Raw genomic sequence first — 24,849 nt, 5'->3', positions numbered from 1 at the left:
CTAACCCTAACCCTAACCCTAACCCTAATCCTAACCCTAATTCCATATCAAATAGTGACCAGGGTACGTTCCGGTATACCGGTTCGTACCCAGCTAGGGTACGTTCCGGCAGTACCCTGGGGGACATAGACCCTATGAGCAGTACTAGTACAGGGGTAGAAATAAGGACAATATATGCAAGTTAGCCTGAAGGGCTAGTAAGATAAGGTTTGTACTAGCCCTTCTGGTTTTCAACTAGCCCTTAAAAGTATGATGTCGATAGGCTCTGTAATAACTGCTGATGATTATGGATTTAACCACTTAGGCCAATAATGTACACGACAGATTGTGTTTGTTAACCTCGCTGGTCAGCCATTTATTCCAAGAGAGCCCTTCCCACAATGCAACTGTTTGAACATAACAATTAGAGCAATCATTGTGTGATAGCAGAATACTACATCTCTCCTTTTCTCGGATAAGAAATAATCAAACACAATTACCGTACCGGTATAAAACAAACTGTAATCTTACAGTCACACGACAGGTGTCCATAACAACTGTTACAACAGCGCGTGGTACACTTTAAGCACAACAGTCTCTGCGCAATTTACTCTGATCAGTCTTAGCAAACTCTGACTTTGTAACAAAAAGTAATTAAACATAAACACAAGATATCTTCTTGTTAGTCATTCTATGACGAGTTCTGACTAGGTAGCACGACGCGTGACATGTCAATACACACAAGTTGTGTAATGGAATACAATCGTTACTTGCATGCATGAAATACATACTATAAACATTTTGTGTAAACAATAGTGATAGACTGTAGGTAGACTGCCTAAGTCTAAGCTTTGCTCAGGGATTATTCTGCCCGTGACACGAGTCAAAGCTGTGATTGCGGTTAGTTTAAGTGTCACTGGCCGGCAGCACTTATCACATGAACAGTCAAATGTCACTGGGGGGCAGCACAGCAGACACCCACTCTCCATAGCGGTCTGGAGCCTTGCGTTGCCTGGATGGTCGGCCTCGTTCCCCGTCGGCTTCCGTCGGTATAACGTTGTCGGTAGGGACGGCGTTGCCCTCATCCGGTGTGACGAATTTCTTCACCTCTGTGATGTTTCGTTTGTATGTCACGTTTTGTGGTGACTCGATAGGGACAGAGACTGGGAGAAGAAGATTGGAGGCAAAATCTACGCCGACGCAAGGAGAAACGCTAGGGAGAGCGACATAGCACCGGGTGACACCGTGTTGGTCAGACAGAAGAAAGTCGATAAACTTACAACAGACTTTAAACCCGACCAGTACAGCGTTGTGGAGAAAAAGGGAAACAGCGTTGTGCATTTCCCCATCGTTCGGCACGAATTGACGGAGTTCTGGAAGTTTCGTCCGAATTGCTCTGCCGAAAAACAAGTCGCCTAGCGGTTTTCCAGTAATGCTGTGCGGAGTCGTGCGATAAGATCGGAGGTATGACACTAGCTCCGTTCGCCAGTTTTTGCCTTCAGCGTGCGCGATCTTTATGCTTTTCAACATGGAGCGGTTTTGGCATTCCACTTCACCATTCGCCTGTGCCCACAATGGCGTGACCTTTCAATGGATTATGTTGTTCTCTGACAAGAATTCACCGGATGTGTTCTAAACTGTGGTCTGTTGTCGCTGGTGATGGTGAACGGTAGTCCGTGACTTGCAAACATCTTACTTAACAGCTCGATCATGCGCTTCGCGGTCACTGATGTCGTGATCTCCGCTTTATAGTATCTGGAGTAGTAATCTACGACAACAAATATATATTCTCCTGCCGGCATCGGTTCTAGTAGGTCGATGGCTAAGTCTTGCCACTTTCCAGGTGGCAGTTCGGTTGGCAATACTGGTTCTGGTGGTGTCGGTCTAGCCACTAGCTGACATCCACTGCAGGCTCGGACAAATTTCTCTACATCCTTGTCGAGACCTGGCCACCACACTTTTGTGCGAAGGCGAAGTTTTGTGCCGGACCACCCCACACGACCTTCATGAGCAATGGCAGTGACCTTTTGACGCAACTCTACCGGAATTACCATTTTGGTCCCTCGCATCACGATTTGACCAATAGTGCACAGTTCCTCACAGACAGGTAAATATTTGGCACAGTGCGGGTTTCCTCACTCGCCCATCTCGATGCATTTTCGAACATGTGTCAGTTCGATGTCTTGGTGTGAGCACTTCTCGACTTCTCGTGTGGTCATGGCCCTGGGAGTTGCTTCGGTTGCGACGAATCTTACATATTCTTCCACCTCTTTCCACAGGTTTGCGTCGGGTGCCTCATCTGTTTTCAACAGACGCGAAAGCGGGTCCGCTATCATCTTAGTTCCGGCCACGTGTACAACTCGGAACTCATACGGTTGTAGACAGAGGCCCCATCTCTCGATCCGAGCACATGGTTTTGACTTTGACGAGTAGATTACCTCTAACGGCTTGTGGTCCGTCACCAAGTCGAATTTTACACCATACACGTATGAATGGTATTTCTCGCACGCCTATACAAGGGCCAGAGCTTCTCGCTCTGTCTGTGAATAGCGTCTCTCCACTGCACTCAGACTACGGCTTGCGTATGCAATGACAACTGGCTCTCCCCCTTGGTCTTGCACTAGGACAGCTCCCAATCCATATGGGCTGGCGTCCGCTATGACTTTTGTCTTTGCATGTACGTCGAAGTAGCCCAGAGTCTCGGCATTGCTCAAGTGTGTTTTCAGAGCTTGGAATGACTGTCTCTGTTCCTCGTCAAACACAAATGGTTCACCATTCCGAGTCAGTTTACGCAGTGGTTCGGCAGCCGTCGCGAAGTTAGGTATATACCTGGCGTTGTAGTTCACGAGACCGAGAAAGCTTCTTAGTTCGCTTATGTTCGCCGGTTCTCGATCGTGCTTCCGCGGCCGCTTTTACTTTCTCCCGTGTCGGATTTACTCCCTTGTCTGACAGTTTGTGTCCATCAAATACCAACTCTGATTTGAACAACTCGCATTTCTGCCAATTCACGGTCAGGCCTGCGTTTCTAAGTCTCTCGAGTAACTTGCGTACACTATCATATAGTGTTCCTCTACAGTTTCTGTGTGCACGATAATATCGTCTGACTTGTTCGCAACACCGGGGATTCCCTGCACTACCTTGCGGATCTCGTTCTGGAATATTTCGGATGCCACGTTAATTCCGAACATTAAACGCTTGTACCTGTATAGGCCTACGTGCGTTACAAATGTCGTAAGGTTCCGTGAGTCAGGGTGCAGTTCTAACTGATGATATCCCCACTTCAGATCGAACTTCGAGAATACCTTACTTTTGTTCATATCTTGTAGCAGCTCTTCAGTAGTGGGTATCGGGTGACGTTCACGCATTACTGCCTGGTTGACGCGTCTCATGTCCACGCAAATTCTTATGTCGTCGTTCGCTTTCGGCACTATTACCGTAGGACTGACCCACTCTGTCGGTTCCTCGACTGGCTCTATTATGTCCGCCTCTACGAGTTCCTCTATTTTCTTCTCTACCTTTTCCCTCAGTCCGAATGGTGTTCGGCGTACAGGCTGAGCAACCGGTTTAACCGAAGGATCAGTTTTTAACTTTATCTGGTGACCTTTGAGTTTGCCCACCCATTCTAATGCATCCTTAAACTCAGTCTCAAGTTTCGCCTTCATCTCCGGGATTAGCGACCTCCGAGTGTTGGTGATATCTGAGACACCAACCGAGTTTATGTTTCCATGTATTTTCAGGACCTGTAGCTGCGTCGCCGTTTTTAGACCTAATAAGGGAATACCCTTGGCGTCGATCACAACAAAGACCGCTTCGCACTTTTGTTCTCCTATTGAAACTTTAGATTTAAATGTTCCGATTGTTTTCAATGGCTCTTTGCACCTATATGCAAAAAGTGATTTGGCGGGTGTGGCAGTACTGGAGACACAAAAGACACCGTGACTTTTCAAATCGGTCCACGTTTCTTTGTCTATGACGTTGACACTGGCTCCTGAGTCTACCAACATGTGCAGTGGCACGCCACCCACATGTACTTTCACTCGCTCCGTGTTTGTGTCAACTATTTTAAATGCGTACTTAGCCCTTGTTTGGTCGCCGCTGTTTTCACTCTGCTCACTCACATTAGTATGCACGGCATTCACATGCTTAGATTTGCAAACTTTTGAAAAGTGGTCCATTTTTTGGCACTTGTTACACTTCTTGCCTTTGGCCGGGCACTTGAGGTCACAGCCATAATGCCCTTCAGTACCGCATCTGTAGCACTTACCCTTCGCCTGTTTATGGGGCACTCTCTTGCTGTTACGGCTACTAGCACTACTGGACTTACTGGACTTGCACCCGAAGCTCACTTTGTTCACACCGTCTCCCCCTGTTGCACCAGTACTGTGTGTGGGCCCCATCTGACTCTCTATCTTCTTACACTGGGCCGCTAAAATCAATGCACGGGTTTGTCCCCTTCCTCCAGGAGCCTACGCTTTATGTACGGTGATGTACATCGCCACAGCAGGGCATCACGAATGTGGTTGTCTGTGTCCGCTCCGTAGTTGCAGTCAATTGCAAGTTTGCGCAGTCTAGTAGAAAATTGCTAGAATGTCTCGCCTTGATTGGGCTCTGCTGTGTTAAACAATTGTCGTGCATACGGCACGTTCACCTGCGGCACGAAATACCTGTTCAGTGCCGTTACACATGCGGTGTAGTCGTTCACCTCCCCCGTGTCTGGTAAAGTGGCGAAAATGTCTTGCACCTCGGGGCCAGCTAAGTGCAACAACAGTGCTCTCCTTCTCTGACGAGTAATGTTCTGTGCGCGGTTATGTGGTGCATCTCCTTCCATCAAGTCTTCAATTATTAGTCCTTTCCCATCTGCCAGAAATCGGAATGCCGTCAGCCATCGTGACCACCGTGTGCCTAATGTAGCCGGGTCTGTGTAGCATTCAAACGGCTGAATGCCTCTCTTACCACCGAATTTGTCTCCCATAGTTTCGAAACGAGCGTGGGTGCGTTGTTCACCTCATCGCCAGTGTAATAACTGCTGATGATTATGGATTTAACCACTTAGGACAATAATGTACACGACAAATTATGTTTGTTAGCCTTGCTGGTCTTCCATTTATTCCAAGAGGCTCTTCCCACAATGCAACTGTTTGAACATAACAATTAGAGCAATCATTGTGTGATAGCAGAAGACTACATTATCAAGAGCTAATAATACCTTTGGTATTATTAGCTCTATTATTATATCTTATAAAGGTATTATTAGCTCTTGATGTTATATCACTGTGCCTAATGATGCGTCCACGCATCCACACGGTGCGAAGCGCAAACCAGAACATTTAGCATCAGAGCAGGGGATTCATAACGAAAAGATATAATTTTAACAACTATAAAAACGTTTTTTTGGCGCGTTCCTGTAGGTAAAGGTCATAGTGACTGCAATACTACTGTGCATCTTACCAAGAGCTAATAATACCAATAATTATATTACAAGGTATTATTAGCTCTTGATCTTACATGTTGACACTCTCGCGTAAATTCACTATAAGGATGCATACGTACAGGCTCTATGGAAAACAGACATTCTATCAGGAGTGGATAAAAACGACAACAACGATGTTTTCATACACTCCTCATTCTATAAGAAGATATTTTCTGATATGTGAGCCACATGTGAATGTAATGATACCCATATGTAGCAAGTACGCACCAACGTGGGGAGTGGAAAACAGACGCTGATCATAATGAATTATGTGGCAGCATTTCACAAGTGAGTCGGTAGCTCGCACTTACCCGCTTTTCGCGAAGTTACTGAAGTAGTTCATCATGTGTTTGCTGACCTCCTTGTCATACATCGTGAAGCCGGACACATCCGGCGGAAGTCCGAACATATACGCGATATCCTCCGCGTGCATCACACCAGCCCATTCCGGCGTCTTGCTGTCCGTTGACCGATGTGTGAAAAAGTACATGTAGACGTTTTCTCCTTCGTCCGCATAACGGCTTGCTTCCTTAACGGCGGGGCAGACGAAGTGGTAGTCACCAATCATGTCAATTAGAGACTGGCTTTTGGAGGTGGGCGCGTACGACCAGTCAGTGTAGGTGAAGGCGACAACCTGTAAATGTTCAATTGTTGTAAACGTCGATGTAATCAATATGGCAGCAAATGTGTGAGCGACATCACGGGAATATTTGAAAGATGCCTTTTAATTTCTCATCTTCTTCTTTCGTATAAACCGGATTCGTATAACGAGGGTACCTGTGAATTGATCTTGTGCAACTAACCAATAGGTCAAGGCGACCAAGGGAAGGCAGTTACGGCAAGAATTAAGCAATTGCAGACAATTTTCGAGTGTCAATAGAGAATGGTAGCGCGTAGAGCTATCGTGTGCGCAGACGAATATAGAAGAAAACTTAGAATAGCCTTCACAGCAGAATCCTTTGTTACTAAAGGTCTTTCACCACTTTACTTCACATGAAATCATGGCCGATGCTAAAACGCTAGGTTTTATAAAGGTAAAAAACATAGATGTAATTTTCGATCTAATGATACAATAAAAATATATCATTGCTAGTTTAATGATATTGTAAGCGGGCAAAGACCACACGCCAGGGAAGGTGATGACGGATGCGAGAATGGTGTCGGGGTAATGCATAACACAGGAGCGGGCGAGTCAGCGGTCGACACGGAGATCAAAGAGAGCCGACTCGAGATGGCGCCAGCTAGGCTGGGAATCGCAGTCATGAATCCCCGGAGTGTGACAGGCGGCCGCACACGTGCTGACCTATAGATGATGGTGCTGACCGATAGATGGCTGTGATGGCACCATGGTCCGAATTGACCATGGCGTCGCGCCAAGGGCGCACCGCGCATCCCGCCACCATATTAGGTAGCGGGAGATAGCAGTAGGAATCCGGACTCTGCCGTGTTCGGGAGGGCCGGTTGGTCAGAGTTGGGAGCTAAAAGAGATCTGTGACGTAAGGGAAGAAACGCGATCGCGGGACCGGGGCGCGCCGTATAAAAGAGGAAGCGGCCGACTGCTCGGGGCTTCTTGTGTCGAGACGTAGTCTGGGAAAGGTGTAAGTTGCGTGATACGGTTACTATGCACTGTAATGTCTTTTCTATTCGTTAGCGCACTGAGACTTCATGTATTGTATTAGAGATGTAGTAAAACACTAGTGAACGCTACTCTTGTCTTTTCTTATCTCTCTCTATAGTCTATTACAGAATTCCACATCGTAGCGCAAACACAGCGTCTACAATATACTTGGTTTTGCTACCTCACATTACCGCATCACAAATCATCACACACCGCCGCTTCCCATTTCCTCCCACACCAGTTCATCTCTCGCAGGCCCATAACCCACCTCTCTCTCTCTCTCTCTTTCTCTTTCTCGCGCGCTGACAGAGTTTGGCTTAAAAATTATACTGGAAAATTCTGCGCTCAAGGAGGCAGTGTTGTAGGTCTCACCGTGTTTATTCAGACTGTTTTACACATACATTGCGCTCAGCGAATTCATTTATTCGGCTCTGTTGCGGAACTGTGTGGTAACTACCTTGCGCTACCACCCCCTTATCACAACAAGCTGGTATACTGTTACAATAATTGCGCGCAATGAAACCCAAATTTTAAGTTGTACACGCGGCGCAAAAGCTATCTGCCGAAACCAGGTAGATTTGTTACACAATAGACATGCGTGTAATGTACAGAATACACACGTGCTCAGCCTTAAGATCTCGGGTGTTGAGAGTTTCGCGCCGTCTTCTCCTCTACTTATTTTATTGTTACCTGACAATGTCGCTTCATAAAAATTTCAAATTTTTTAAACAAATTTAGACACACGGTTTTAGGTTTTAAAGTGTAGGGTTTGGGGTAGAAATTATAGTTTAGGAACACGGTTAAAGTTACAATCAATATAGCTAATTTAGATTTACAATTTTACGCTGGCCACCCTTGACACCTACGAGCGAGTCGGTAGGGGCGAGATTGCAGGGGTGGGATGTCCATAATCACGTAGGCCAATTCGTAAGAGGCCACAGTTACATATACGTGCACAATGCATGTAATAACGCGTAAAGACCAGTGTAATAGCAACTCTCCAGTGTGATAACGGAGTTTATTATGAACGGTGACAAGCCCACGATCAACTACGCGCGTCTCCCGCTCTGACTCTCCCGCCGAATATGTGGCACCACTACTAATCGACTCTGTCAAATTCCACATTATCTACCCTTGATACTATTCTCAGTAACCATAATAATATTATGGTTTTCTAGATACACGGCCTAATCTTGTAACGTTTTCAATGGCTTTCTGCCCTGTGCCTTTACTTTCTATTTCATGCAAACAAGCGACAGATCCAGGAGCAGAAGACACCCCCCATTTTTGAACAAAAACATACATAGAAGTGAGCGGCCTTGTCTGTCTGTACACCCCTTTTTTTAATCGAAACTAGACTCGGACTCGGACTCGGGTGGTGTGGACTCGGACTCGGACTCGGATGGCGCGGGAATCGGACTCGGACTCGGACTCTGGGGATGCGGACTCGGACTCGGACTCGGACTCTGGGGGTGCGGACTCGACTACAACACAGACTGCAAGCATGAAACGTGTAAGAAGAGCAACGAAGGTGGTTAGAGATGAGCGCTGTAACTGGGAGCGTCTGCGCAGAGTATAAGAGCATGAGCTCACACATACTAGTATCGACATTGTATATATCCTGCACATATGTCAGTTTATGCTGTATACTGGATTTACTTTCGTAATACTCTAATAATTTACCCCCAACGTTGACCTAAAATATGTTTATAAACCCCAGGCAGGATAAACAAGCGTGATCACGTTGTTATTCCACGTAAACATTCCACCGCCATCCGATATATGTGGACAACAGATTCTCGTTTCACGTATTACTGCTTTCCGCCTCTATGTAAGTCGCTATTTTTAATAAAGAGGACAAGATATAGCAGCCCTCCTGGCTTGCTGGCTGGTTGGATTCAAGCTATTGAAAACCAGATTTTTGGTACGATTGTATTCCTATCGCCACTGAGCTTTCCCCTCAACAAAACCAAGGTAAATATACCTTGCGATCATACAGCATTTGTCGGCTTTAAGCTCAACATTCATCGGTAATATTACACATATGTGTCGATTCCTGTAAGCGCTTTTCTGGGTGTGAAAAAATCTGATATAAGGTAAGCTTTGTCATTTTCCAAACCACTCATCTCAGTACCTTCTGGGTGACAATCATTGTTCACTGTTTACACTTTCTCTTTAGACTGTCACATCCATATGTCCAACCTTATAATCATAATTAAGTAGAGTAGCTTAAAACGTGCAAGTTAAAATTCAAGTATCCCCGCTTGTGGCATTCTTACGTAGGTTACCGAGTCGCGACGTAGCCAGCCATTACCGTAACAGATTATATAGAAGATTGTAATTTTCGTGTTGGATGCACTAACAGCTTGTAATAGCAAAGAACAGGATAGAAAAAAAACAATCCACCTCTGCCGCAAACGAGATGTGTTCATATTGTATTTGCCGGTTGGAGGCAGCAGAGGCCAGAGGGTTCCATCGGACCCGAAGCACTGCATCTGTCAGTTCGCGTCTATTTATAAATCCAAAATACGCCTGCATCGTCCCTCGCCACCGCCCATGCGTGTAGGAGTTGGACGCTGTAGCCAGCAGCATCGGGAAGCTGTAAGTAAGTAGCTCCAGGGTCGAGCGGTGTTGCTGCTAGGCGATCATTGAAAGTGGCTAATGCTGTCTGCATGCAACCTGACTGCGCCAGCGGAAACCTCGTGAGAAAAACGGATTTAAAAGGTTTCAGGAACAATCGCACGCAAGGTAGAATTTGGAATAATAATTTAACTAGAATGTAATGTTCTTGATATTTCACGTGTGTATGCGTATTGTTAGTTTTTATTTTAGTTCTGCTGGATGGGTACATTAAGCAATCGGTAGTTCAATAGCACAGAAACTGTTGTTTGGCGCTTGGCCAACTTTAGCTTTACCATAAAGGTATTCACACACTACGCACGCAGGCACACACACATACACACGTGTACGCGTACACAAGCGCGTCGCACACGTACACACTTGCGCTCGTACGTACATACATACTACGGGTCTCTGTATATAACGTCTGAGTAGTCGCTCCATTGATCGTTATTAGATGATAGTGTTGTTCACCCAGTAGGGATTGTTTGATGGGAATATGACTGCTTAGATACGCCTCTAGGTATGACGTCACTGCCGATGAGCATGTTGCTGCTGATGATGACACTGGCGGCGTATGCGTACGGACGGTCCGCCGGACAAACGGCGGACATCGTGACTTCCTCTGGCCGACTGCGAGGTCGCGTCGAGGAGTTTGGTCGGACGAAGGTGCGCATCTTCCACGGAATACCGTTTGCGCAACCACCAGTCGGCAATCTACGCTTCAAGAAGCCAGTCGCCGTTGAAGCCGTGGCCAGGGTGCTGGAAGCAACCACCATGCCGCTGTGTGCCCGCAGCCAGAATCACTTCTGACAGTCCCCAGGGATACGAGCGAGACGAACCGAAGCGAGTATTGCCTATATCTCAGCATAGTGGCGCCGACGTGAACAGTAGTGGACGCGCGTCTGTCCACCATGGTGTGGATCCACGGCGGCGCCTTCATGTTAGGTGGAATCCGCGTCGATTATGTACAACCCACGCAACCTTGTCCTGTACACGAATGTCATCGTCGTGTCGATTCAATACCGCCTCGGACCACTCGGCTTTCTTTACCTCGGCAGCGACGATGCACCTGGTAGCATGGGCATGCTCGACCAGGTTCTTGCCCTTGAGTGGGTGAAGCAGAACATTGCTTTGTTCGGCGGAGACCCGGACAGCATCACACTGATTGGTGAGAGCTCGGGCAGCATGAGCGCTTCCTTCCACCTTGTGTCGCCCCTCAGCCGCGACCTGTTCAACAGAGCAATCATGATGAGCGGCAGTGCCATGATGCCCGGCGGGTATCACGAGCCCGATGACCAGAAGTCGCGCTCCGTGAACCTGGCGAAGGTCGTCGGATGCGACCATGACGACGAAGCAGAGATGGTCGCTTGTTTGATGGAGGTGCCGGCCAACGATCTCGCCACGGCTCAGCTCCACCCCGACGTGCTTGTCCTCGACCATGCTCTGGCCTTCCTCCTGAGCTTCGAACCCACGATCGACGGCAGCTTCTTGAAAGACGCGCCCGAGAATCTACTGAAGAATGGAGAATTCAAGCGCGCGAGCGTCATGTCCGGAACGGTTCGTGACGAGGGCTCATGGTTCATGATCTTCTCACTACCTACGCTGGTCAAACTCACTGACCCCACCAACGTGAGTGTCGACCTTTACGAATCGAGCATTCCGAAGTTGCTGCCAACGTACAGCGATGGCGTACACAAGGTAAACAAAGCGATGATGAGGGGGGTGGGGCGGGTATCGGCTGGATGGAATGATCTGTGACGGCGTGATGTAAGATGAGATGAAACGGAGTGGGATGCGGTGCGGTGAGTAAAACTGAGATGCGGTTGTGTGTGTGTGCGTGGGGAAATGTTTTGGTGTGGGATGAAGTGATGTGATGCGGAATGACGCGTTGAGTGTTAGGGTGGAATTGGATGAAGTGGGTTATGGGCCTGCGAGAGATGAACTGCTGTGGGAGGAAATGGGAAGCGGCGGTGTGTGATGATTTGTGATGCGGTAATGTGAGGTAGCAAAACTATGTATATCATTATACTAGCAATGATATATTTTTATTGTATCATTCGATCGAAAATTACATCTATGTTCTTTACCTTTATAAAACCTAGCGTTTTAGCATCGGGCATAATTACATGTGAAGTAAAGTGGTGAAAGACCTTTAGTAAGGATTCTGCTGTGAAGGCTATTCTAAGTTTTCTTCTATATTCGTCTGCGCACACGATATCTCTACGCGCTACCATTCTCTATTGACACTCGTAACTGCCTTCCCTTGGTCGCCTTGACCTATTCCTACTGGTTAGTTGCACAAGATCAATTCACATGTACCCTCGTTGTACGCATCCGGTTTAAGACGCAAAATACTGAGAAGAAGAAGAAGATGAGAAATTAAAAGACATCTTTCAAATATTTCCTTAATGTCGATCACACGTTTACAACAATTGAACATTTACAGGTTGTCGCCTTCACCTACACTGACTGGTCGTACGCTCCCACCTCCAGAAGCCAGTCTCTAATTGACATGATTGGTGACTACCACTTCGTCTGCCCCGCCGTTAAGGAGGCAAGCCGTTATGCAGACGAAGGAGAAAACGTGTACATGTACATTTTCACACATCGGTCAACGAACAGCAAGACGCCGGAATGGGCTGGTGTGATGCACGGGGAGGATATCCCGTATATTTTTGGACTTCCGCCGGATGTGTCCGGCTTCACGATGTATGACAAGGAGGTCAGCAAACACGTGATGAACTACTTCAGTAACTTCGCGAAAAGCGGGTAAGTGCGAGCTACCGACGCACTTGTGAAATGCTGCCACATATATGTGCCAAGCTCTGGCCTCGCTGTTTCCTAAAGTCTTTAATTCTCTTGCGCAGTTTCTGATCTTCGTCATTTTAATCAAATCAGATGTCGATTTTCAAGTATGGAAACGAATTAAGTTAAGAAAAAATAATTAAAAAAAGTTTCCCTGTACATTTGCGGTTGTTTCGATTGGATATAAACCATGACTTGTTTATAATCATATATTTTTTGTGTCAGAAATCCAAACAAGCCTAGCCAAGTTGACGAGCGGTGGCTGGCATATAAGGTTAATGAGGGGACGGATGGCCCTAAACGCTACTACAAGGAGCTAAGCACTAAGAAGAATGCTTGGGGACGCGGCCCTCGCCTGCGTGAGTGTACCCTATGGAACGACGTCGTGCCATTTCTGCAGCAGGAATCAGGTATATAATCATCCACTAAAGCACCCACAATGATGCAAGCGAAGCTTTATACGTTTTCCTTTAAGCAAACGAGCGATAACATTTTTGTGACAGCGTGACTTGGTAAGAAGGGTGCACTATTTCCTGTGATAGTTAACTTTGTGATTTGATTACTTCTGGGGAATTGAGTAAAAGCACTTTTGACGGTATTTAAATGAAGACTCTCGCTACCATTTGATGAGGCTCATTAAATTGTAGTTGCGATTGAACTCTCGCAGGCAATCAGTTTTAATTTACAAACATTTTGTTCGTTTCAGAGAGCAGTGGATTGGGAGTCACGCCAACGGTAATCACAATTGTGACAGCCGCTATGTCGACTCTAGCGTTGATTTCGGTGTAAATGTTAACATTTGCGCCTATGCCTACGTCGCACTAACAATACATAACGAGCAATACATCACTAATTACGCGAATGGGATTCAACGCAGTTTTCACATGGTAATTTCTCATTGGTGGAGTCGTCCTAAAGAGTTTTATTGAGATTGGCATTGACATACGGTGAGTTGTATGTACTACAGCAGCATGAGTGGCAGTAACGTGTGGCGCTCTTCCTATGGTTTCTCACACCGAATTTCCTCCGAAATCAAATCACTGCTTTACTCTACTTTAATCATAGGCGATGTGTGATAATTAAGCCACAATTCAGTTAGCGGCTAATGTTTTAAACTACGTGCTATATGAGTCGGCATTAGAATACTTATATCTTATCGAATTCTGACTTAATTTTTAATCGATTGAAAAAAGTACATACAAAAAAACAAAAAATTTGCTGTTGCCTAAGCTTGTTGTTTTTGGTTTTCTCTCTTTCTCGCTCTCTCTCTCTCTCTCTCTCTCTCTCTCTCTCTCTCTCTCTCTCTCTCTCTTTCTCTCTCTCTCTTTCCCTCTCTCTCTCTCTATCTCTCCCTCTCGCTTGCGCTCTTTCTTTCTCTCGATCGCGCTCTTTCTCTCTTTCTCTCTCTCTCTCTATTTCTCTCTCTCTCTCTCTCTCTCTCTCTCTCTCTCTCTCGTTCTCCCTTCTCTCTTGCTCGCTCTTCCCCGCTCTCACTCCACTCTCAGGTGTGGTGTGTGGGCGTACATTCGTGGCTATACGTGTGCTTAAATAAGCGTGCTGCAAGTGGGAAGATTTAAGTCAATGGTAAATCACTCCCACTGTGTCATTAGTCAATAGGTGTAAATTAGCAAGACAGAAAAAATCAACCAGATAGGTTGCATAAAATTGCCTACTTCAATATGAGTAGATCGAGGCTGTGGCTGCAACGTTTCCTAGAGAGCGCGCGAAGCAACGACCAACACCGCTTGTCAACGCTATTCAAGGTTTGCCGCCATATGTACGTTTCACCGACAGGAAGTGCTGCACAGCAATATTGTTTGACACGCGAGGAATTCTCCCACGTCGCAGCTGGTTTATGTAAAATAACCGACTGACATAGCAGGGGGTCCGTAGTCGGCATTTGTTTCCCTTCTCTCTCTAGTGTTTGTGTGTTTGGGGTAGTGGGATGTTTGCATGCGTGCGTGCGTGCGTGCGTTCGTGCGTGCGTGCGTACGTGATTTTGTGTGTGATGAAGGGCGCATTGTGGGGAAAAATTCTCTAGCTATATACTATAAGTTACTCCAGCTTATAGGTACCCGGCCGGCAACAACTGTGCAATGTGGACATTGATCAAATCACTGTCGGGAGAATTAATTGTAATATTTCGCCAGTATCAGTGGCCAGAAATGTAGGTTGCTGGTTTGATTTGAGGCTAACGATAGAGACTCGTGTTTCCAAACTCTCTAAATAGTACCTCATTTTTCCATCTTCATAATATTAGAGGAATCCGAAAGTTTCTTTCTACGGAACCAACAAAAATCTTGGTTCACGCATTCATTACTAGTCGTGTTGATTGCTGCAGTAGTTTACTTTATGGGCTGCGACCCAGGTAGGGGCCTACAACTGAATATGTTACAGCGAATCCAAAATGCAGCTGCTCGGCTTATCTGCAATCTATCCAAGTTTGATCATATATCGCCTGTTTTATATCATTTGCATTGGCTGCCAGTATATTTCCGTATAGAGTTAAAAATATTACTCATCACTTTTAAGGCATTACATTGTATGTCACCAGATTATATCAGGGAATTAATTAGTCACAGTAAAGAGACCTATACTCGGTACAGTCTGCGCTCAGGTAACTAAATATTAATTGAGTCACCAGCTGTAAAAACGTTGGCTACACTTGGCGATCGAGCTTTTTCATCAGCTGCCCCAAAATTATGGAATAAAAATTAAGCTACCTAGTCATATTCAATGTGAAAAGTCGGTGGAATGTGTTAAACGCCTAGCTAGAGTCAAAACTCATCTATTTAACATTGCATTTATATAACACATATAGCCATTATATTTTTAGGTGTACTTGATTTGAGTTCTATTTATTGGAAATGTTATATGATTGTCGTTTCTTAGGATCTATATTTTATTTATTATCAGGAAATGTTATAGGATTGTCGTAATTTAAGTAACTATATTTTTCAGTGTTGCAGTCCACTGTTTTATAATCAGCCTTGAACAATCTATAATGCGCACGTGAACATATTTGCATGTAACGTGCGCAATATAAATAAATAAATATTATTATTATTATTATTATTATTATTATTATTGTTATATATATATTATGTGTGAATAATATACGAACAGGAATACTTTTCACAACAGATCTTGTGGCATAAAGAAGACAGGAATAAATTGGATTTACTGCGTTGTAGGCCGGCCTATATATATATATACTTGTCACAATAACACAATTAACACAGTACACGTAACACAATTTAGAGTTTGTGATTTGATGGTTTTTGGACCCGGGGGGGGGGCACTATATTGCGGTATTACCCCCATGTGCTTCCAAATTTTGCGGGTTAGGGGGGTGGTTTTCAACTCGTAAAGCGGGGCCCCGCGCCGGGAGCAAATAGGCCCCTTTTACAAGCTAATTCCCGCAATAAGCCCTCGGATCGTTCAAGTACAAGCACCGCGCCCGCTGGCGAGTATTTTTTTCCAGTCGACATAGAATTTAGCGCCTTCTGATTGGCTGCTTCGATTTGTTTGCCTTGAACAAGAAAAAACGCCCATTTGCTAACATAGCAAAGAATTGCAATTATTTTTGCACATAATAACCCTAAACCCTAACCTAACCCTAACCCTAAACCTAACCCTAATCCTTAACCCTAACCGTAAACCTAAGCCCTAATTTAAATTTAATTAACACTAATAAATGGATAATAAATTATTTAACAAAAATTTTTTGCTATTAAAGATATTTATTGTGTGTAACCATCATCATTGCAAATATTTCCGTGAATTAGAAAACAATTAGTTAAAATGGATAAAGCATTAGCAAAAAACCAGAAAACAAAAAAATAATTCGAAAAACCAAACGGGATTTCGAACCACCGCCCTTTTAGACATAACGCGTGTGTCCTACTCCGAACACGCCACAAAAAAAAGCACTATGACATTATTGTCTAAAATAAGCAGAAGCACATGGTGTTTTTAGAACCAAATCAGGGACGGCAAAGATGAGACAATCAGAACAATCAGAAGGCGCGCTAAATTCTGCGAATCGATATGTCGACTGCGGAAAAAGAAACGACCGCCGCTGCAGTAGGACCCCCTCACAGGCCCCCTCCGTTCCCTCCACTCGTTTGCCCTCCCACTTGTCTGCAAGACCTCGCCAATCGGGGGTAGGGTCGGGTAGGACTCTTTCATTACCTCCGCCAGGGGCTTGGCGGAGGTTATGTTTTCACCGTGCGTGTTTTGAGTGTTTGTGTTTGGGGGTTGTTAACATGCACGTTTCAATTCACTTCCGCTAGGTTGTGCTGTAGACTTACAAAACACGCAACCACAGGGCTAAGGGCAACCACAGTCCCCACCTGCACGCTCGCACTAATCCGGGATCAATTTAATTATTTAATTAATTAATTAATTAATTTTTCACTTAATTAATTAATTAATAAAAAAATTCTCATTGAGAGAATTCAGCTGCCTTGGCCAGAGGTCTGTCGCTGCTCGAGTGCTCTAGTTGTGTATGCAAATAGGGGGTTGGGATTATTTCATTGTGTAGCTGCCAATAAGGGGTGTAGTCTTTCATTGTGTCATTGCAATACGGATGGTAGGCGTTTTCCAATGCTGCAGTTTCGCACGGGGGCCTTACTATATTATTTTTAGTGAGACGCCACATGCGGGTAATACTGGCATATATGTGACCCCCGGGTTTTGGAAAGTTGTTAGCGCGCACTTCGTTTTTCTATTCGGCAAACTCAATATAAATTATTATAATCAAGTTACGATTGTCAAATGTTGGGTGCAATACACCGTTTTTTCGTATTTCTAGCCAATACAAATAACCAAATTATTCTCTTACCGCGTACTCATACCTACTCATCGCAATCAGCCTATTCAGCGTTGAGAAAAACCATTTTTGTGCGTGATGATCGCAGACGTGTTTTACAGTTTTTTAACTTAGATTGGGATTTTATCTAGAATGGTTGTTTTCTGACAATCAGAGCGGCCTTTAATTCAGACATAATAGCCGAAGCGATATATATACTTTTATCGATGTAACAGTATATTGTGAGGGTTTCTGATTTTTCTTCATGTTTCACATGTATAAAAAGTCGCTACGACCAATCTACATATATCTGGTATAAAACCAACATGCTTGTCCCTCTATTTGCTATCCTACTACCCTCTACAGTAACTCTCTACTTCTCCCAATACAATGCATGCTTGTCCCAGGGAAATAATATAATCTTTTTAGCTGGTTGGCCAGTCGACCGAACAAGAGACGATCTTTAGACTCCAACGAGTAGTTCGGCCGGTTAGCTCAGCTGGTTAGAGCGTCGTGCTAATAACGCGAATGTCGCGGGTTCGATCCCCGTACTGGCCAAATATTTTGTAAATTTGAATAAAACACTATATGTATAGCCCCCCTAATATTATATTTGTAGTATATTTTACATTGGCACCAGTAAATATTTAACTTTTCGTCGATTTATTGTCTGTTTCTCAAATCTGCAGTTTTTTTGCGAGAGTTCTGCAGTTTCTCAAATCTGCAGTTTACTGTACTCGATTTCCATTGTGTGAGAGAGGAGCAGTCATACAGGGATCAGTGTTCAGAGGTCCCGAGTTGGGAAAATCCAAGAAAAGGATCACTTGTGATAATGGTCCATCGCCGTTTTTTCGAGGTGCGCAAAAACAGGAAAAAGTTGTGGCGGGCTGCGACATGTATTTGTCGCGACACACCACCATTTTTTATAAAGTATACATGTAAAATAAAATGCAAATTTATTGCAAAAACAAAAATGTTTGACATGTGTGGCCTTTTATTGTTCGCTGGAATCAAAGTACATCAACAACAACGGCAAATTTAGTAATTTACTGATGTAAATTTTAAAATATGGCTGAAAAATGTTACGACCGGGACTTTCTGGACCAGCATGTTGCACCGGGTGCACCGGTGCACCTGCGGGGCACCGAGACCAACATGTTGGACAATCCTGGTGAGACCAGGACACTTAATTGGGACGTCTGGCAGTGTTACTTATCAGTTATGTGACTTATATAACTTATATATATTGATATTGGTATTGATATTGATATTGATATTGATATTAATATTAATATTAATATTGATATTGATGTTGATATTGATGTTGATATTGATATTGATATTGATATTGATATTGATATTAATAATTGATATTGATATTAATTGATGTTGATATATCTGCTGATGAATGTTCTGTCTCATTGTTTGTTTTTACTCACTCCAGACAATACCATATATATATCATCAGGAGTTAATGAGAGAAATTTTTTCGTCTCATTAACTCCTGATATCATGTTTATCAAAAATCATATGTATAGTACTGCCAACACATATATCGATACAACATATACATTTTTGATGTATACATATACGAATTTGTAAATCCATTGCACACCCACGCACCCACGCACGCACGCACGCGTGCACTGACGGACGAACGCACGGACTATAGGGACCCTAGCACGGACACACCAGGCACGTCGCCAGGCGGAGACCCCCGGAAGCTCGGGCTTCAACATCATTTCAGGATTTTTTTTTCAAATGTTAAAATATTTCATTTTAAAACTCGCCAGCGTACACCATTTGCCACGTAGCATTTCAAAAAATTTCGAGGTAGGCCCCCCGGACCTCCACCAGGGGAAGGGGTAATTAGTAATTACTAATTAACTCCCTTACACACTCTCCCCCTTAGTGACTGGGCTTCAACATTAGTCAACCCCTGCATGGCGACGGCCCTGCACACATATAGTAATGCATATGCATCATTATCAATTTATGCATGCATGATCCCATCGGCAGAGCTCTATAGTCATTTTGGGGGTGTCTATATTCAAGCCGGTACGGGAGATTACGGTACGCATATATTTGCTAATATATTGACTAATGCGTGGCGTCAATAAACTCAATATTCACAGAGAGTATAGCTAAGACTAGCTCTAGTACTATAGCCCGCTTACATTGACTGCCGCTGCCAGCGGCAGTCAATGTAAGCGGGCTATAGTACTAGAGCTAAGTAACACATGTGATCTATAGGTATCTAGAATATGTTATGCAAATGATCTCCCGTACCGGCTTGAATATAGACACCCCAATATACTCTCTCTGAATATTCAGTTTACTGACGCACGATTAGTCAATAGCAAATATGTGCGCGCGGAAGTGAATTACAGATGATTAAATTTCTAAAATTTTAGAATACCTATAAGACACAATGTTCTTAGCTATACTCTATGTGAATATTGAGTTTATTGACGCTCGATTAGTCAATATAATAATATTAACAAATATATGCGTACCGTTACGTAATCTCCCGTACCGGCTTGAAACCCCAGTTAATTTTGGTGAAATTACTCCATCGGTGCGCAGCGCCACCACCCGCAAATAGCACTTGAAATAGAAAAAAACCAGTCGCTTTTTCATCTCTGGGCGCAATAGCCGTGATCGCTATAGTGGTTAGTACCTTGCGTTGTGGCCGCAATAACCCAGGTTCGAATCCCTGGTCACGGCATATACTACTCTGTAGCCATGTCACGGCAGGAGATTTCTTTTTTTCCTTTATGCGACAGTGAACAAAGTTCTGAAGATTTTACACAATCCTTATAAATTCGATGTTTTTTCTTCACGTAAAGTTATTTACTAAATATTACGCTAGTGTAGGTTTATCATAGCACATCACCCTCCATTGAAAATAGTAACGACGCTCAGAAAAAAAATAAAAGACTGGATTGCGCACATGGGCGTTCAGGGGCTTGAACCCTGGTGCTGCCTGTTCAGTGACGACTGTACTTAGCGAAGTACCCATCGTGCATAGCCAGCTCGTTGTACTCCTTTTCAACAGCATATATCGATAAGCCCGAGCTGTGATAGAGATAGACTGGCACTGATATTTTTCTGTTTGGCAGCCTGCTACAGATTGCGCAATAATCGCGCCGCTCTGGTGCAGACTATATCTGCTCTCTCGCGATACGCCCTTCGTCACATGACGTCACGGTGCTTGGCGCTTTGGCGCGAGAGAAGAATAAGGCGAGAAGAACTTATGCATGCGCTATGAACGGAAAAATAACAAACCTACGCATGTGACATTTCCCAAGCATTCGAAAAATGACCTACTAGTACTGTCTGGCACAATACGGCCCTGAATGAGGTGAGAAATTCTGGAGAATTCTCATTCCCGGCTTGACGCAGCGTGCGCAAGATCGGGACGGCATACGTTGTATAGTCTTATATTGTTAGACCTCTGATATATATATATATATATATATATATATATATATATACATATATATATATATATATATATATATAATTGTTTAATAATGTCTAATACTGTTTCGAATATGAATTTGTTTAAAGTCTGAAATGTGCGCTTGGTGCTCTTTTGGTGTTTCGCGTAACGCGCTGCTATAGCGAATATTTTAGCAAATCTCATAATCAATTAAACGATAATGAACACAACCGTGAGTGAATTATCACAAACCTTTATTTAATAACAGAGTGGGTATATTTAGAGGTAGAATGTTGCAGTGAAGTATGAGCTGAATGACGCGACTGCTTTAATGGCTCGATCAGCTTCGGCCCGTCAACTTGCTTCTCTCTGCACCAATTTCTGCATTGGCCTAAATATTGTTCATATAAAATTTTACTCGGCTGCTCGCTAATCATATCTAACGCATGTTATCGGTGAAAAAAGTCTATTAATGGCGACTAAAATCAGAAAGCCTGCGATCACTCAATTCAACTTTAATACCTACCCGCGATTATATTAAAATCGCTCGGAAAGTATCCCGCGCATCATTCCTATGATTATATTGATTATAAGGTAGTGAAGCGTCAACGTCACATCAGAAACATCACTCCTAATATAATGTACAGTTTATCTACAAATATGCTATAATCAGCACGTAATATTACAGATGAACACGCGCGCACACATGCAAGCACGCACAGCACCAGCACGCACACGCACGCACGCACGCACACACACACACACACACACACACACACACACACACACACACGCGCGCACACATCTGCTACTGGTATCTGCTTCCTAGGTCACGTCATGTTCTCGTTAGTCGCTATGCGGACTCGCAGGCAAATGGACTCTCCATTTCCACATCGCGGTTGACAACGGGAGCATGCTGCCTCCTAGAACGATACGAAATACACGCATGCTGAAAATATATGGAGTATAAAGAAAATGCGTGGTCATCTAGATTGTTCAGTGCTCGACTTAATGAATCACGAAAAACGCTCCACATGCACTGCCATAGCTGCTGTAATTACCTGACGTAACACGAACAATATTTATTGTCCCGCCCGAAGCGGTTTGCTTCTTCGGCAGTTTCCGGGAGAGGCTCATTGAGAGTTTCTGGTAAGTAGAGACACAGTGCGGCTCCCAAGGCTGCCAGACCTCCGAAAATCAACATCGGTATAGTATTGCTGTATTTAGCCTGAAATAATCACCTTGTCCGTTAATACGGCTGAGAAAATATGAAAACGATTGGTAAACACACGAGAAATCCTCCCTTTAAAGCACGTTAGGCCTATACATATTACCATAGTTACGTGGCAATGCTACGTCCTAGCATTTGCATCGAATGTGTTTTAGAATTAGCTTCAATGAAATAAAATTAATGAAATATTTATTGGCTTCGAGATTACTGACCAGCGTCATGATCTGAGGCGCCAGCATCACTCCGGCGTTAGAGAAGAAGCCGCAGGTTCCTATGGAGACGCTGCGGAGGCTCGTGGGGAAGAGTTCGGCGCCGAAGACGTAGATAACCGTAAACGATGCCGTAATCGTGAATTTCGCTATCATTGCAATAGTTATCGACAGCCACTGAACACCTACAACGAGCAGTACGCCACAGGTGTAGACAGAGCCAGTTACTACCACCCGCAGCAGCAAATTGATTCTATGTAGCGAGGTAGTACCATAGAAATAATAATATTATAGATAACCATATCTATCTATATTATTTCTATGGGTAGTACGGAACGTATGTCGTCGTTAGTCGTCAGCTGAACTGGCGGTATTTGATAGCGGCTATTTTTCATGATAATATTTTTTCAGGGAATATTTATGGTTTATTAGATACCTATAGACACATGTCTTAGCTATACTCTATGTGAATATTGAGTTTATTGACGCTCGATTAGTCAATATAATAATATTAACAAATATATGCGTACCGTAATCTCCCGTACCGGCTTGAAACCCCAGTTAATTTTGGTGAAATTACTCCATCGGTGCGCAGCGCCACCACCCGCGAATAGCACTTGAAATAGAAAAACCAGTCGCTTTTCATCTCTGGCGCAATAGCCGTGATCGTATAGTGGTTAGTACCTTGCGTTGTGGCCGCAATAACCCAGGTTCGAATCCTGGTCACGGCATAGCTACTCTGTAGCCATGTCACGGCAGGAGATTTCTTTTTTTCCTTTATGCGACAGTGAACAAAGTTCTGAAGATTTTACACAATCCTTATAAATTCGATTGTTTTTCTTCACGTAAAGTTATTTACTAAATATTACGCTAGTGTAGGTTATCATAGCACATCACCCTCCATTGAAAATAGTAACGACCTCAGAAAAAAATAAAAGACTGGATTGCGCACATGGGCGTTCAGGGGCTTGAACCCTGGTGCTGCCTGTTCAGTGACGACTGTACTTAGCGAAGTACCCATCGTGCATAGCCAGCTCGTTGTACTCCTTTTCAACAGCATATATCGATAAGCCCGAGCTGTGATAGAGATAGACTGGCACTGATATTTTTCTGTTTGGCAGCCTGCTACAGATTGCGCAATAATCGCGCCGCTATGGTGAAGACTATATCTGCTCTCTCGCGATACGCCCTTCGTCATCATGACGTCACGGTGCTTGGCGCTTTGCGCGAGAGAAGATAAGGCGAGAAGAACTTATGCATGCGCTATGAACGGAAAAATAACAAACCTACGCATTGACATTTCCAAGCATTCGAAAAATGACTCTACTAGTACTGTCTGGCACAATACGGCCCTGAATGAGGTGAGAAATTCTGGAGAATTCTCATTCCCGGCTTGACGCAGCGTGCGCAAGATCGGGACGGCATACGTTGTATAGTCTTATATTGTTAGACTCTTGATATATATATATATATATATATATATATATAATATTAATAGATATATATATATATATATATATAATTGTTAATAATGTCTAATACTGTTTCGAATATGAATTTGTTTAAAGTCTGAAATGTGCGCTTGGTGCTCTTTTGGTGTTTCGCCGTAACGCGCTGCTATAGCAGAATATTTTAGGCAAATCTCATAATCAATTAAACGATAATGAACACAACGTGTAGTGAATTATCACAAAACCTTTATTTAATAACAGAGTGGGGATATTTAGAGGTACGAATGTTGCAGTGAAGTATGAGCTGAATGACGCGACTGCCTTTAATGGCTCGATCAGCTTCGGCCTCAACTTGCTTCTCTCTGCACCAATTTCTGCATTGGCCTAAAATATTGTTCATATAAAATTTTACTCGCGCTGCTCGCTAATCAATATCTAACGCATGTTTCGCGTAAAAACAAGTCTATTAATGGCGACTAAAATCAGAAAGCTGCGATCACTCAATTCAACTTTAATACCTACCCGCGATTATATTAAAATCGCTCGGAAGATATCCGCGCGCATCATTCCTATGATTATATGCATTATAGGTAGTGAAGCGTCAACAGTCACATCAGAAACATCACTCTAATATAATGTACAGTTTATTCTACAAATATGCTATAATCAGCAGTAATATTACAGATGAACACGCGCGCACACATGCAAGCACGCACTCACGCACGCACGCACGCACGCACGCACCACACACACACACACACACACACACACACACACACACACGCGCCCACACATTCTGCTACTGGGTATCTGCTTCCTAGGTACGTCATGTTCTCGTTAGTCGCGTATGCGGACTCGCAGGCAAATGGACTCTCCATTTCCACATCGCGGTTGACAACGGGAGCATGCTGCCTCCTAGAACGATTCGAAATACACGCATGCTGAAAATATATGGAGTATAAGAAAAATGCGTGGTCATCTAGATTGTTCAGTGCTCGACTTAATGAATCACCGAAAAACGCTCCACATGGCACTGCCATAGCTGCTGTAATTACCTGACGTAACACGAACAATATTTATTGTCCCGCCCGAAGCGGTTTGCCTTCTTCGGCTCAGTTTCCGGGCAAGGCTCATTGAGAGTTTCTGGTAAGTAGAGACACAGTGCGCTCCCAAGGCTTGCCAGACCTCCGAAAATCAAACATCGGT

At 44.1% G+C, this 24,849-nt stretch overlaps 2 protein-coding genes and 2 non-coding genes across 4 annotated transcripts in view; 3 read left to right on the top strand and 1 right to left on the bottom strand.

Annotated features, from left to right (window-relative positions):
* The first annotated feature begins 9,693 nt into the window (after positions 1 to 9,693).
* LOC106805809 (acetylcholinesterase-like) lies at positions 9,694 to 13,720 on the top strand. The gene is given in 7 exon segments (XM_014807549.1): positions 9,694 to 9,815; positions 10,210 to 10,473; positions 10,578 to 10,642; positions 10,644 to 11,387; positions 12,136 to 12,458; positions 12,720 to 12,904; positions 13,201 to 13,720. Coding segments are annotated over 7 exon segments (1,740 nt in total). The 5' UTR covers positions 9,694 to 9,739; the 3' UTR covers positions 13,284 to 13,720.
* A 4,071-nt stretch (positions 13,721 to 17,791) lies between these two features.
* On the top strand, positions 17,792 to 17,865 carry Trnai-aau. Its single transcript has one exon. It is a non-coding gene; the product is annotated as a tRNA-Ile (tRNA).
* Positions 17,866 to 20,985: 3,120 nt separating this feature from the next.
* Positions 20,986 to 24,849, bottom strand: part of LOC106805820 (organic cation transporter 1-like) — a 31,016-nt gene continuing 27,152 nt past the window's right edge. The window contains exons 8-10 of the mRNA XM_014807560.1: positions 22,196 to 22,377; positions 21,814 to 21,980; positions 20,986 to 21,675 (exon numbers count right to left, since the gene is read on the bottom strand). Of these exons, the coding sequence (XP_014663046.1) occupies positions 21,606 to 21,675; positions 21,814 to 21,980; positions 22,196 to 22,377 (419 nt within the window). The 3' untranslated portion in view covers positions 20,986 to 21,605. The remainder of the gene's footprint in view (positions 21,676 to 21,813; positions 21,981 to 22,195; positions 22,378 to 24,849) is intronic.
* On the top strand, positions 22,852 to 22,923 carry Trnah-gug. Its single transcript has one exon. It is a non-coding gene; the product is annotated as a tRNA-His (tRNA).

This window comes from Priapulus caudatus, unplaced genomic scaffold (genome assembly GCF_000485595.1).
Source record: "Priapulus caudatus unplaced genomic scaffold, Priapulus_caudatus-5.0.1 Scaffold128, whole genome shotgun sequence".
Classification (NCBI taxonomy): domain Eukaryota; kingdom Metazoa; phylum Priapulida; class Priapulimorpha; order Priapulimorphida; family Priapulidae; genus Priapulus; species Priapulus caudatus.
This window is presented reverse-complemented; position numbering and strand designations above follow the sequence as displayed.